The sequence below is a fragment of the Dermacentor albipictus genome, chromosome 2 (assembly GCF_038994185.2).
Source record: "Dermacentor albipictus isolate Rhodes 1998 colony chromosome 2, USDA_Dalb.pri_finalv2, whole genome shotgun sequence".
Classification (NCBI taxonomy): domain Eukaryota; kingdom Metazoa; phylum Arthropoda; class Arachnida; order Ixodida; family Ixodidae; genus Dermacentor; species Dermacentor albipictus.
In genome coordinates, this window is record NC_091822.1 from 166,891,892 (window position 1) to 166,907,331 (window position 15,440).

The 15,440-nt window shown below is 42.6% G+C and overlaps 1 protein-coding gene across 2 annotated transcripts in view; it reads left to right on the forward strand.

Annotated features, from left to right (window-relative positions):
• Positions 1-5: 5 nt before the first annotated feature.
• LOC135910683 (palmitoyltransferase ZDHHC8-like) overlaps positions 6-15,440 on the forward strand; it is a 36,402-nt gene continuing 20,967 nt past the window's right edge. Inside the window, exons 1-7 of one of the 2 annotated variants that reach the window (XM_065442723.2) lie at positions 6-433; positions 3,784-3,905; positions 7,206-7,268; positions 8,607-8,764; positions 10,123-10,295; positions 11,137-11,239; positions 13,242-13,333. In XM_065442723.2, coding sequence (XP_065298795.1) covers positions 342-433; positions 3,784-3,905; positions 7,206-7,268; positions 8,607-8,764; positions 10,123-10,295; positions 11,137-11,239; positions 13,242-13,333 — 803 coding nt within the window. In that variant the 5' untranslated portion in view covers positions 6-341. The remainder of the gene's footprint in view (positions 434-3,783; positions 3,906-7,205; positions 7,269-8,606; positions 8,765-10,122; positions 10,296-11,136; positions 11,240-13,241; positions 13,334-15,440) is intronic. The other variant, XM_065442724.2, reaches the window with a different exon arrangement.

A 15,440-nucleotide genomic window follows, 5' to 3' on the forward strand; every position in this document is an offset into this window, starting at 1 on the left:
ATAAGCTGGTTACGCAGAACCAGCCTGGCCACAGTGACGCGAGATTTCTGCCGGAGATGTATCGAGATGGGAGTGGATGCGACAAATTTGTGGGGTAGCAGAAGTACGGTCGGGTTGGATGGTTTCGTGTACGGCGACTTCGTCCATCTCTAGCCATACTCAATGTGTCCGATCCTGAGGAGACTATCATGGTCGCTCTCCGACGGAACATCGAGGAGCTCCAACTCCAAGTGGACGCGAAGGGTCATCAGCCATGTTAACCTGAAGCTGCTCAGTGACAAGCGTTTAACCCATGATTGACTCGTAAAAACTCCGATCGGGCGGCTAAACTGTCGACAAAAATGCCCAAATGCAAGTCGAAGACGAGGTTTCTACCGGCGACGTGTGCTTGGACGCTGTTGATCACAGCGACAACGTTGTTTTTCGTGTTTCCGTGAGTACGGCTTCTCACCCCTGCGTGTAGGCTCATTAAGCCTAATTTTGATGTTTGTCGCAATAATAAGTGTGTCAGGCGAGTAAGAAACGCCCGGCAAGGATACATCAGGGACGGGCTCGTTAGAATTCGCGGGGCGCGTGCGTGAGCCTCCCCACGTGTTCATGTGGCGTTGCAAGACGGGCCCGGTCATTCTTTGTGGTCTGCGCCACAGCCCGGGGTTACCCGCAATGGCATAGCCGAAGAAAGTTTGAAATTTGCCGCTCGCCTTCGCTGATCTGCTGTTTGTTCCGTTGGTTGCTTACGCTATGCTTCGTCGGCTGGATCACCGGGTGATCTAGGTTCACTGCTCTTTTGACCTGGCACGCATGAGCAATTTTGACAGCTCGCACGCTGGGGGCCGTGTGCGCTGCGGATCGGTTTGCTCCTCCCGCTGTTCAAGTGGTGTCGAATGAGTGATCGTTCGTCATGCCTCCTCGGTCTGCTCAGCTTCGCTGGTGGGAATTCGTGAGCGGCGGTGTTAACCGATTTGCGTCTCGTTTTCATTTAATACAACTCCGAGGCGCCTTCCCGTGCTCACTATGTGGAAAAACGATGGCAGTGTAATGAAGATTGACGCACGTGTTCATTTCATGCGTTTCCTTCGTATGAAAGAGAGTTACCAGACGTTTCTCTTTTCACGTAGACTATTTGCAGACGGGCACGGTTGCGGTGGCCACAGCGCGCACACGCCTGACCACTGATAACAGGCGAAATGCCTGAGGAATGCTGTTTGTGGCAGCTTGGACCGTTAGCAGCGGCTATTGTACGCGCCATTATTCTCCAAGATAAGCCGCTCGCAGTACTTGCTAGACAACATTTCTGCCGTGATGGTGTTTCAGCCAGCAGCACGGCCAGCTGGAACGTTGCACCCTCAAAACTGTTGCATTGGCCGTTTGAGAGTGTCTGTCAACAGCATCAGGCTATGAACGACACATGTTTTCACCATTGTTCACAAAGAACGCCTGCTTGAATAACACGCAGTTCTATAGGGTCTCTTGGGAAATCGGAATTGCAAAACAAATAAACAAATGAATGAAATGTCAGGTGTTATTGATCTGCTGTTGTGAACGGAGCTCAGTGACAGCAGGTTCCATTATTCTGGCTGTTCGTCACAGCATTGTGCTTTGACGTTTATTCAATGGTGCATTCTGTTATGCTCCCAAGCCTTTCTCACAATCTTGACCCAACAGGTGGATAGGTTTGTTAAAAAAATACTTGGAAAAAAAAAATTGAATGTCTCGCTATACAGCGAGTCTGCATACAAAACCACATTGAGCGAACTGAAAATGCGTTTTGTATATTAATATATCTTAAATTGCATTTTACGAAATGGCAAGTTTTACTAGAGAAAACAGTTAAAAGCTGTTTATCATTATGTACCACAACAATGCATTCAGCTATTCCATGTTAGCATTCAGTTCCAATTCTCACTTAGAGCAAGAATTACAGTTTGTAAATGAATGATCCAGCCCAAGCCATGTGTCAATTTGAACACATGAAAGAAATGTCAACGAAATTGCCATTTTTAGTATAACCAGTTGAATCGAAAGCTTTAAACATCATAAACCCATGACAAGTTGCGAAAGAACTTCAGAAGGACACATTGAACGACTACACGACAAAATCCGCTAATAATAGTTGGATGTCTATCAAGTTCTGAAAGATGGAATAAATGGCCCAGCAGCTTCAGTGGAAATGTCTAGCGGTGCCCTCTCACCCACAGAAACTGCAGAACGAGGTTCATGATCCAGAGCACTTGCAAATGCCATTTCAAATAGCAATAATAGCCATTTTGCCCGGCATTAAAGTTTGCCAGGTCGCATTCACAGAGAAATGTTGCGTGCATTGTTGGCTGACCTGCTAGAGAGCATATGTTTGCGTTAGTCGTTTGGCTATCCAGGAACAGGTGCTATCTGCCTGCTGCACGTCCTCCCTGTTGTGCCGGGATGCTGCGGATGACATTTCTACCTGTACACTATTCCCGCCTCAAGTTTGAAATGGCACTTTCCGTCTCACTTTAGCTTGCTAATCTGACCTTAAAAGGATTAATGGCGATGTCCTTATCATCAAGACGCACATGAACCCTGTAATGTCCAAACTGAGTTACGCATCAGGGAAAATAGTAAAACTTGCTCACGTCTATTTGTGGCCATGGAGAGTACTTTCGTGTAAAAAATAAGTGATATATTATTACCTGAGTGAAGCTTCATTGTTATAGTAATTTGTTTGCTTAACTAGCTACAACTGAAGGCTCACTCTGGCACATCAACAACGCAGCTATAGGCTATGTATTGTTTCCTAAGCGTAAATCAGAATTTTGTGCTATTAAACTTAGTGTAGCATTTGGGCATTACAGGGATTAATTATGCATTGCTAGTTGCACTGAAAATTTTGGTGGAAGCACTTACTTGTCATTTGCATTCTGATGTTTATGTTGTGAATATAATTTGCAGGCGAAATGGTAATTTTAATGCATATTAGCACAAAAACAAGGTGTATCTTTGGTTGTGTTTGTTATACCAGGTCTAGAAATTATGAAAGTTGCCTGTGGCCATATAGCACAATTCTAATCCTTAATTTAGATTACTCAAAGAGGTGGAGATTACTACCAGATGGAATTAAAATGTGTTAAGTGACTAAATAACAGTTTCACTAATGAACTTTTAAAAAATAATTAGGTTGTGCAACATTGCAATTTATGAATTGAAGCCAGTGAGTTCTCAAGGTACATCCACTTCTAACAAATTTGATGTTAGCACCAGTTTCTTTTTCTTTAAGATCATTGCCGCCATACATTCAGTAAAAGCACAGTAATGCATTTCGTCACTTTATCTAGGATTGCATATGTCTAAGCGGGGTTATCCTCGTATGTCATTCCAAGTGGATATGCCTTGCCCCAATTCTTAAATTGCAATATGTGCCCGAAAGTCAGTTAGCAAAATTTTATTTATTAGTCAATAATGCATTTCAATTTCATGTTCAAGGGGTCTCTACGTCTTTGAGTAATCCAGCCCAATGAGTAGAGTTGGAATATGTGCCACAGGCAACATTTAAAAATTCTGATAACAATAAAGGCATCAACATTGATCAAAGAAAGAATGTCGCTGAGGCCAGCATTTCGACAATCCTTGTTTTACCACGGTTAATCGCTTCCAAGCCTCCACATTCCTGTGAACCTCTCTCTCTCTTTTAATGTAACATGTAAAGTACCTCACCGTGTACAGATGACACCATTTTTATTTTAAATGACAGCATGTTGTGTTTAATGCTCATGTTAATAGTTGTGGCATCCTCTCCTACGTTTGCAGCTGCCCAGAGTTGACTGGTCGGTACCACTACAGCATCCCCATTGTGCAGGGTTTTGTGACGTTTTTCGTGCTTGTGAATTTCTCTCTGGCCACATTTATGGATCCTGGCATCATCCCAAAAGGTGATTAACAGCTCCGTGTTGTGTCCATTTGTTATCTTTTCATTGTGTGGCAGAAGCTTCCTAGTGTGATAAGTGCTTACCATGATGGTGCCAATGCAATAGTTGCCAAGTGTTTCGAAACAGGGAAAATGTCGTTCTAGAGAATTGGGACACGAATTATCGAGAACACAAGTTCATGTGGACGAGAAGAAGTAGGTTTACCTTCTCCTTTTGATGTTATGGGACTTTCTTGAAACTTTGGCCTGTCATTGAATTATTTATTTGTGTGATTTTGTTTTTACTCGAAAGAAGTTTTAATGTGATCTCTGAATAAAATTGTGGCTATGTACTAAATGCTGGTGGGTGCCCATATATAGTATTACCATATTTTCGGGCTATATGACATAAAGAAATATAATGCAAAAGGATAGAAAAGGGCTAGTTGGTACAATAACATATTCTCGGATTGTAGTGTGAAGGGACAAACTCGCAAACGAGATAAAGACAGAGTGAGCGCTAACTCAACTAAATCTTTATTGAAACTATCACCATATATATAAGTGATTGCAAATACCGCAGCATACAAACATGACAAGGTCTAAAGACTATCCTTTGAACGTATCAAAAGCTAGGGAAGGAAAAAAAACAACGAAAGGCACTACTTGAGATTGACACATGTGCTTAGCAGATATTGAAATTCGCTTTCTAACAGAGATATTGATGTCTGGCTAACACAAGTCTCCCCCAATCTTTCCATGTGAAATGACTTTTGTGTCTTCAAACAAAAGTTTGCAACCACAACTGAAACAATGCGACGTTAAATGTGAAGCATTAGGGTTGTTAAGTGATTGTCTGTGTTCTTTTAGTCTGATATTGATACACCTGCTGCTTTGTCCAATGTAGGCTTTCCCGCACTTGAGTGGAATTTTATAAACTACACCAGTGTAACAAGGCACTATTATAGTAAAAGAAAAAATGATTGCGGGGTTAGGCATATGTCCCCTTTAGTGCCTGGAGAGATTTGTGTTAGCCACGCATCTATATCTCTGTTAGAAAGTGAATTTCAATATCTTCTCAGCATGTGTGTCAATCTCAAGTAGTGCCTTTTTTGTTGTTGTTTTTTTGGCTTGATATGATTAACCGATAGTCTTTAAACCTTGTCATGTTCGTATGCTGTGGTACTTGCAATCATTTATATGCATGTTGATAGTTTCAATAAAAATTTAGTTGCTAGTTAGCGCTTGTCCTGTCTTCTTCTAGTCTGTGTGTATGTCACTTGGCGCTACAATCCAAGAACAAAAAGAAATCATTGTCACTTTTGTCATTTGCACTTTCATTTCATTTGTCACAACTTTCTCTCTATCTTTTTTCTTATTGAATTTTGATAGAACATTGAACCACATTTGTCTTTAACCAAATGAATTTAACTGCCGGAAAGCCCTTTGCGGCCTTTGTGAATTGTAACACATGTGAACATTTATTTGTCTGTTAATTTTATGAGTCCTTGGCTTTATCACTTGATCATAACTACTCAATGTTCCTTGTTGAGAGTACTTCATTGTTTCTTAACAGACCTACTTTGAAAGAAAAGAGAGGGGGAAAAAAAGCCTGTAATATGAAGGAAAGCTTGTAATGTAGATCTCATAATTTCTAATTCGTTACGAAATAGTGGGAAGTGTGCTGAAGTGCTAGGAGAAGTTGTACCACAGAGGACAGCAGTAAAGACCGGAGAAAGATGTGTGCAGTGAGGTACGTGTTGAGAGCAGAGACGCCGAAGCTGGAGACACCCAATACAAGTTCCCAGAACCAAAACTGTAACAGCTAGCTGCGACTGTCTGGCTCTCTGCCAAGCAGTCAATGGCGTACTAGCGTTGCTGCACTCCCTGCTTGAGTCATTCATTGAGGCTGCGTGTCTCGCACCGAACTCATGGCTGCTTGTCACTAGCTATGTCCCAAAGTAGTGGAAGTCAAAAACGAAGCAACTTAAAAAGGTTAGCCTACAAATTGTCAGACACTTGCTCGACTTGACATCACCCCACATCGCCAATTGCAGGCCCTCGTAGAAATGGGAAGGGCAATCTGCTTGTTTAATGCATGCACATAACTGTGCACGACAGCACCCCAATGTTATAAGAGCAATCTGGCACTGCTGACCCCTTAGGAAACTCCTAAGATGGCTTTTATGCAGCACGCATTTTCCATAATATGACGGTGCAGGCATAGCTGGAAGGTAATTATTGCATAGCTAGTATATTGTTCATACTTTTGTGCACTGGTTATCGTCACATTTAACAAACCAAAACAATAACAGCACACCAGCTGCTCAGCTATGGCAATATTAAAACATGCTGGCTGCCGTATTTCGGGCAATTCTGCATTTCAGGAAAGCCAGTTTTGTTTTCTTTGCTTTTTTGTGCTGTAGGGTAAAAGAATGAAGAAAAAATTTTCCTTAATTATTTGTGCTCGGATATCGTGTGCTTTCACTTCTGCTTGCTGCTGAAAGTCGGCGAGGCTGCATGGCAATAAGTACACAATCCTTGTTTTCGGTGTGGCTTCACAGCAGTGCGCCATGAAGCCACACTTCGAGGCAAAACTTGTGATTAGCCTGCACTCGCACGTAGAACTTACTTTTTTTCTTTTTTTAGCTTATGCGCAAGCAACTCTGCTTTTTTTACTCAACTCTTTTTTCCTTTTGTTGCTGGCGTTGCAAGTTAGTTGAGTTTTGTTTAGATTTTTTATTAGTGATTTGAGTGATGCTTGGAAATTTCGTTGTGGGACATCAATTCACAATCGTCTTCTCAAAAGTCTCACAGGCCAGTTGCTGCTGCAGCTACGCAAAAAAAAAAAAAGGATACATGCTTTATGTTACTTTCAACTGTCACTGATATTTGCTGGCAAAAAAAGAAATGAAAAAAAAAAGTCAGCTGAGTTTTCCATTCTTACATAGCATTTAGTATTGATCAGTAACGCGCACAACTTCATCAAGCTACATGCGTGATCAAGTGAATTTGGTTAAGAGCTGCAAAATGGGTGCTATTAGCAGATAGAAAATGTAGAATTTCTTTTGTCAGAATTTTGTGAAGAAAGATTAGCTAGAGACAAGAAAGCGGCAATTAGTCAATGACAGACAAAACCTGTTTTCTCAATTCAGAAGTTTTCACAGGCTGATTTCGCAATGTTTTTATTACCACGCTGACCACGGCCACTATGAAAGGAACTCTAATTTCTTGTCCTGAGTTATGTTGTTGAACTTGCCCATTCACACTATTCTGCTTTTGATTGCCTGTTTCCTGTTGTTTGTTTCTTTTTTTTCTGACATAGAAAAGAGAGGCACACGTCAGCCCTCATATGCTGTGAAAGTGATCGAGGATATTGCTCGTGAATGTGGGTTTTTCTTTACTTTGGATTCGTTCGTAGCTCGTGTCACGTCTCTCTCCGTCGTGTCTCTGGTGGTGGTGGTGATGTTTTGCTCGTTTGCGGAAGGATAGCCACTTACTAGTGCCTAACTGTATATACTGCAGAATGCCTAAGTTATCATTTTTGACAGTTTCCGATAAGTGTCTAGAACTGTACTCCTCCTCCCTACTCATAATTGATATGCTTAGAATGAATTTTCACAAAGCCATCCTAGTTGATGCTCAGGCGAGATAATGTAACAATACTATTCGGATTCTTTTCCTTTTTGGGCTTTGTCAGTGATCTCAACGGTGCTGTGCCTACGCATTCACCGAGATTGGATGGTTGTGAGTGGCATATGAGAAAAGAAGAGAATAGGGTGATAGGAATTGCTACACTATAATTACCCTAATTTAATTAACTACTACTTGGAACTATGCTGAACAAAATTACACTATCTTGGTGGAAGTGCGGAACACCTGAGGAAGTCTTGACGCATCTTCTGGTTCACAGTTGTGGATATATGTGCATGTTAGCTCACAGCCAGCAAATTGGTTGTGCTCATACTGAGCCAGTAACGCAGGCTATGCCTGCTAATATCGACACATTTTCTAGCTTTTGTGCCACTGCTTATTTGGGTGTCAGTTCTGTGCTCTTTGTGTGCTTTTGTGATCTTGTTTGTGGTTCACCTTACTTGCTGTGACTTGTGGTTTATGTGCAATGTGTTTCTTTGTTGCTCTCTTTAAACTCACTGCTGTGCCAACTGATATTAGTGGTTCATTGTAAAAGTGGAATGAGCTATGAGAAAGCAGCTCGAAGACATGACACAGAGCAGAAGAGTGTAGTACTGCACGCATGCATTCTTTTTCTCTGTGTCCTGTCTTTGCCCTGTACTGTAGTCCCCCACTTTTTTTTAAATTGTTATTATTATAGATCATTCCACCCGAACTTAATCTTGGAGAAATGGTGCCATGGTCCAAGTGATTCTAGAAAATGCTGTTTATTTATAGTCACTTGTAAAATTCTTGCAATTCATATTTATTCAAACCAGAATGAGAAGAAAAGCGACATGTGTGCGCAGGCACTTGGTGTGTGTGCAAGTAAATATCATTACTCCACTGTTGGCAGAGATCACAGCCTACTTGATGTGTTGATACATTCTTTATGTGCGCTTTTTCACTGCACCAGGCTACAAAGCCGTTCTCTGCTCTGTGATATTGCTTGCATATAGAACCTTCTGAGGAATCATCACAGAAGTGCAGTCTTTTGTCTAGTGAGTAACAAAACATTGGGGCTTGCGCGTCTGCCGTTTCCTTGCCTTTTCAGACAAGCCGTATCACGAGAAGGACGACGACTTCCGGTTTCCACTGTACAAGAATGTGGAAATCAACGGCATCACGGTTCGCATGAAGTGGTGCACAACATGCCAGTTCTACCGTCCTCCGCGCTGCTCCCACTGCAGTGTGTGCAACAGCTGCATAGAGGTCAGGCTTTGGCTTGGATTGGCTTCCTTGCCTGCTGAATCATTTGTCATAATAGGAATGGGAAAATGGCTGCCTATTATTCCTTGTTTGCTGTGGGGATTCGTAGTAGAGAACGTGAGGCACATTCATCATCTTTAAAATAACACTAATGCCGGTGCAAGTGGGCATTTTAAAGGCATTTGAACTGATAGTCTTTCATCTAAACTGTGTAGTAGGCGCTGCTCTACAGGCAGCTTCAACGGCCGTCGAGTCAATAGTCTTATCGAGTCGACGAAGTTGTGCAGTACTCTATTGAAATCTCAAAGGCATTCGAGCGACAGTGTAAAGAAAACTCGTTTCTTGACAAGTTGAGCTAAAGTGTCATTTTTAGGTCTACAAAATGCCAGAGACGCCATTCTGTGTGCAGTTTATGTAAGTGGTAACGTGATGCAAATGTGAGACCGCATAGACAATACGTGAAATAACGTTAAGGAGCCTTTTCAATGCATCCAACTTGCTAGGCTGGCCAGCTTCCCACTAATATTGCTGTTGAATATGAGAGATGCGTTTTGAAAGCTTGCATGGTGCAAAGATCGAAGAGCAGCAGGCATGGCTGTACCAGTCTGCATGCCAATGCATTATTTATGACTCTAGTTTGAGGTCTACGATCTTGGTTAGGCCAAGCAAGGTGTGCCTGAAGAAGCGTACTTGGAGGACCTTGCATATTATAATCTTTCGGTGCCACCATCGGGGAAGTGTGGAACCAGCTCCCAGTGGCACTTCTTGTGCCCCCTTCAAAGCAGGTAAACATTAGTTAATTGATGTAATAAAGACAGTAGAAAGCACAGCTGAGTGAAGCTTATATTTTTGCGCAGAACCACTCACTGATATTACCTTTCTGCATTAACTTGTCGGCAATGTTTGCACGAGTGTGCAGTGCCCTGACTGACCACAGTGGTATGTTGCCTGGCTGAGCATGGTTTCAGTGTTGCCAATGTAGTGTTGGCATTCTGTGTGAGGTTAAATGTGCATATTGTATCTTCACCCCCTTTTTTCCTGGTGGTCTGTTGTTCAATAGACATGCTGCCTCCACCCGCAATTTCCTCAGTTGCTACGTCACCTTTTATGCAAAACAAGGGCTCAGAGGTTTTCTTTACCTTAATCTATCATTCTTGTGAGGAGTAATACTTTGCCTTTACTGTCCCTTTGATGTACCTGGTAGGCTATTGCTAATGCAGGGAAGTGACAAAGTGTGTGTGTGTTTTCTTTTAAGTGACAAAGTGTGTGTGTGTTTTCTTTTAAGCCATTTATTTCTTTATCGAACCACTCCAGCAGTATATACGCAATTCTCAATCTCCCTTTTGCTTCTTGTCGTGCAGACGTTTGACCACCATTGCCCGTGGGTGAACAACTGCATAGGGCGGCGCAACTACCGCTACTTCTTCCTCTTCCTGATCTTTCTCAGCACCCACATGATTTCCATCTTTGCCATGTGCCTCGTGTACATCCTGGATAACCGCCATCGCCTCAACAGTCACCACAGCATCATCACGTATCCTTGACGTGTACACCACTGCGTGCTGCACTGTGTCCCTCTCCGTCGTGTGCTCTGTAGCCGCCTTCATTGGTGAAGCGTGATAAATTACGGGCAGAAACAACATTCTTCACAATTCTTGTGCCGACCAGCAAATTTCAAATTATCTCATGATGGCAAATTTCCAAATTTGTTTAACAGAAGTTTTGGCCCTTAAGAAATTTATGAGTGGTGCCAAGACCTTCACTCAGGATTGAATTAGCCGGAGTCTAATGTATTTCTCTTTATTGTCTTCTTATTATCCAGCCAGTCAACATAAAAAAATGTATTTTTTGAGGTCGGGGTGTGCTTTTCGCTGAATAGCTTCAAGCTTTACAATGTAGGAGGAAATGCATATTACTAACACTGGCTACTTGAGTGGAATTGTATGCCTCGGAAAAAGGCTGTATGTATGCTGATTTAATAGCAGTGCCCAAATAATCACTGAGCTTTGCTTTTTCAAATGGCTGCTAATTTGGGCTGGTTGGTAAGGAGTAAAGGAGGTTGGTAAATGGAGTAAGTGCATAGGACAGGACAAAGAGAATGAGTCAATGTGCATTGACCGTTCATTTTGTTTGTCTTGTGGGCTGTTGCTCCATTTAGCTATTTTGCTGTTCAAATAATCTGATTTCAAATTGTATTTATTTTAGCTGTCAAAAATGTCTTTTGTTCTGAAGTTGCTCTTTGGTTATGTACAATCATTGTGAAGAAATTTTGCCTGATCAGAGCGATACCCTGGTTTTTGCGAGGTGCAAAGTTTTGTGCCAAGTGAACACTCGCGTATGAACTGGCCTTGACTCAACACTCTCTGCACCACCAGAATGGCCATTATAGTGATCTGCACTGTACTCTTCATCCCCATCTTGGGCCTCACGGGGTTTCACATAGTTCTAGTCTCTCGAGGCCGGACCACAAATGAGCAGGTGAGCGTTTGTCCATTCGTGTTTGGTTTAACTTGTCTGAAAAACTTAGTTTGTCGTGCGCAAATTTCAAAGACAAGAGCTGCCTCTTGTTTATTTATAGAGTTATTGAAGGAAGGAAGGAATACATCTTTAATCGTACAGTATGGCCCGAAGCCTCAGTAGGGTGAAAGGAAGAATGGAAAGGGTACATCATTAATGATCCTGCAGGCTGCGCAGGCCTGCCATCCCTAGAACATGGAACAGTCTTAGCCAAAAATACAAAGGTATTTTTTAAAATTGTACTGTTATGTAAATATATATATATAGTGCTACATATATTGATTGATTCATTCATTAATTCATGGTGTTTATCATCTGAAAGCAACACTTCAACTCTGAGAGATGCCATAGTGTAGGGTTCCGGATTAATTTTGACCACCCAGGGTTCTTTAATGTGTAGCCTAGTCTAAGTACACAAGCGTTATTACTTTCTTCCCCCCTCAAAATGCGGATGCCTTGGCTGGGACTCAGACCCATGACCTCACACCCGGCAGCAGAACACAGTAACCACTGCGTGACTGCCGTGAGTCGAAAAGTACTAAAAGTTATTTCGCCACTCAATACAATATGCTGACTGTTCATTAAATATTCGCAGGCCTTGCCCTGAAGGGACGCCATCGGCAGGCACACTACACTGTATATTTGCAGCTCGAATGACAGGAGCCACAAGTGTTCATGAAATGTACTGTCAGCATCAAATAAAATGCAAACAGCAAAGTGTCCGGGCAAAGCCTGATTGAATGTATGGTGCGCGTCATTCAGTCATCACCACTGACAGGCGCACTTGCCGCGGTTGCTTAGTGGCTTTGTTGTTGCACTGCTAAGCACAAGGTCACGGAATCAAATCCCGGCCATGGTGGCCGTATTATGATGGGGGCGAAATGCAAAAACACCCGTGTGCTTAGATTTAGGTGCACGTTAGAGAATCCCGGGTGGTCAAAATTAATCTGAGGTACCCCACTACGGCGTGCCTAACAATCAAATGGTGGTTTTCACACCTAAAACTTCATAATTTAATTTTAAATTTTAATTGACAGGCGCACGCATCTGGTTTGACTGCGCTGCCACGATGGTACTTCCCCTGTACTGCAATATTTTAGTTTCTGTTGTGGTTCGATTTCATTTGAAACTGAGAAAAGATGATGGCGCAAACTGTACCATCACTGCTTCTCGCTTTTCATTTGACGCCGATGGCAGATACGGGCTCACCGCACTGTGCGATAATACTGACCCTAAACTGCAATATATTAACTTCTGTTTTCTTTGGTTTTTCGTTTTTTGCTTTAACATAAAACAAGACCAAAAAAGAAAGAAAAATATCACAGTTTAGGGGGAGCACCATCGCACAGTGTTGTCACACCAGATGTGCACACCGGTCAGTGTTGGCCACTGAACAGCATGCATAATATCTTTAGTTCAGTTATGCTTCAGCCATGCGCTCCACTGTTCGTGTTTTATTTGATGCCGATAGTACTTGTGAAATATTAATTTAACTGTGTCCGATATATTGGTTGCATTATGCACTGGTTCCATAAGTTGGCTTTGCTGCTTTGTGGGTAGGCCCGTATTAATGGACGGGTTGAAAAATTACGCTGTGAAAAATTGATCAGCAGCTGTGTTTGTATTTTTGAGAATAAGTTTTTCATTAAACTAGTCACAAATGATAAAATTGTAAAATCATTAGTGTCATACAACTATTGTATGACACTAATGTCTAAAAATCAGGTATTTTACTGTAAAGTCGTGAGAGTTGGCAGATATGTTCGTGCCCCGCTGTCATTTGGCACTGCAAAAATTACCTCCAGCTGTTCACTCAACATTTTTTTTTTCTTTTCCTTTTTCTCTTGTTTTTTTATGCTTATGTAGTTTAAGTATGATCTGCGGAGTGACTTGGTTACATGTATAGTGACATAGTGAGATCAGTGTAACCGAATTTCACTCCTGTGGTCATCTCTCCCACTAGGTCACAGGAAAGTTCCGGGGTGGCTACAATCCATTCTCAAGGGGTTGCTGGAACAATATTTGCTACACCATATGCGGGCCTCAGTATCCTAGGTGAGTTCATTAGATAAGTTGTTTAATAGTGCTGAAGCTGCAGTGATCCAGTGATTGGTGAACTTCTTGTTTCTTCTCTATCCATGTCTTGCTACTGTCCATACAATTTTTCCTGGTTGCTCTTCATGAATTAGTGACATACAGACGTATTGCTCATAGATAGAACTGGAACGCTTAAGCAAGAGGGGAGTTGGGTCTTGAGAATATAGTTCATGTGTGTGAATTTAACATGTAGCGTTCCTATTTAAATGACACAGTAGACGTAAAGCATTGCTGTGGAACTGGCGTCCATCTTGTCTACATTTTTATTCCCACTTCATTCTTCTCTTCTCCTGTCTCCCGGTTCTCGCGCTTCTTCATCTTCTATTCGAAGGCTCATACCGCTTCACCCTTCCAGGTTTCTTTTGCTAACCCCTCCTGGGGTAATACTTGAAAACGTTTCCAATCGAAGCACATTCAACTGCGCCCCGTTCACCAATGTACCACACTGTCTTCAATATTCCTTTCTGAGTGGCTGTCTTTGTCACAGAGTAAGGACCATAAAATTTGGCACTGGATCCTCTTACTCCTTTCCTAACTAGAATGAGGTCGGTGACTTGAATGTCTGGGATATCTAAGCAATGTCTCTTGTCAAAATTTTGTTTCATTCGTTTACGGTACCTCTCCTCCTGCGATTTTTGTTTCCTCTCCTCGACGATCTTGAGATTTTCTAACAGCCCCAATTCACGGTCCGCCTGAAGAATAGGGGTCTCTCCTGAAGAAGCGAACTGCGGGCTACATCCCAAGCCACTGGTGTAGGAGCGATTGTGATGTCGTACAGCTGCTTCTAAAGAGCATTTCCAACCACCAGGGAAACTATCGTACATCCTGATGTATTGTTTTACATCTCGTATAGCACGCTCTGCAAGCCCATTCGCTGCGGGATGGTATGGCGCACAGAATTTGATTGATATATTATGGTCTCGAGCCCATCTTGCTAGCTTTTCACTCTTGAACGCTGGACCGTTGTCACATACAATCGTCCTGGTTGTCCTAAACATATCCCGTTCGAGAAGGGCGATGACACTATTCGCATCTTCTTTTCCTGCCCGTGCCGCGACCATCCTGGTGCATTCATCTATGGCCAGAAGAAAAGCTTGCGTTTTTCGGACTCCTTCTCGTTTCTTATTCAGCTCGGCAAAATCAAGGTGTATAACTTCAAAAGGCACGTTCGAGTGGCAAGGTATTATCATGGCGTCCGTAGGCTGCTTATATTTCACTTTGTTGACTTGACAAAGGTGGCATGAACGAACGTATTGCTTGACGTCTTCTTTCATGTGAGGCCACGTAAATCTCTTGACTAGCTTGTTGTAGGTGCGCCAAAATCCGTCGTGTCCTCCAGATTCTGGGCTATCGTGGTACAAATAAAGAACCTTTGAAATCAGCGTTGGCGGGACTTGATAGCGACCTTCCATAAACATCAATTGTTCAGTGCCTTCCCACAATTTTACTTCATTGATTTCTTCAGATTGTTCGGCCTGTATCATCAGTCTAGACAATGCATCTGCATCAGTCAAAAGGGGTCCAGGTCTGTGGGAGATGGTGAAATCAAATTGCTGCAAATAGTTCACCCATCTGGCGATACGTCCCTTAGGTTGGGTCATATTCAAGAGATGAGTGAGGGCCTGGTGATCGGTGAACAAAGTAAACTTCGCACCTTCTAGGTACGTACGGAAGTACTGAATTGCTTTAAGGACTGCAAGCGCTTCCTTTTCAGTAGTGGTGTAGTTGACTTCAGGTGGCTTGAGGGTGTAGCTGTAGTAGCCTACTACGTGTCGCTTTTCTCGGCCGGATGCTTCTGGACATTTCTGGTACAAGACTGCACCTGTTCCATAATGTGAGGCGTCGGTATTCAGTTCAAAGGGTAAAGTGAAATCTGGTATGCGTAGAATAGGGTCAGCAGAGATTCTGTGCACCAGATCACGATAGACTCTCTCACATTCCTCATCCCACACAAATGGAACTGCTTTCTGCGTTAGGCGCGTGAGGCATCTTGTTTTTATGGCAAAGTCTTTTATGAAAGGTCTGAAATGTCCTGCTAATCCCAAAAACACACGCAATGAGTGGA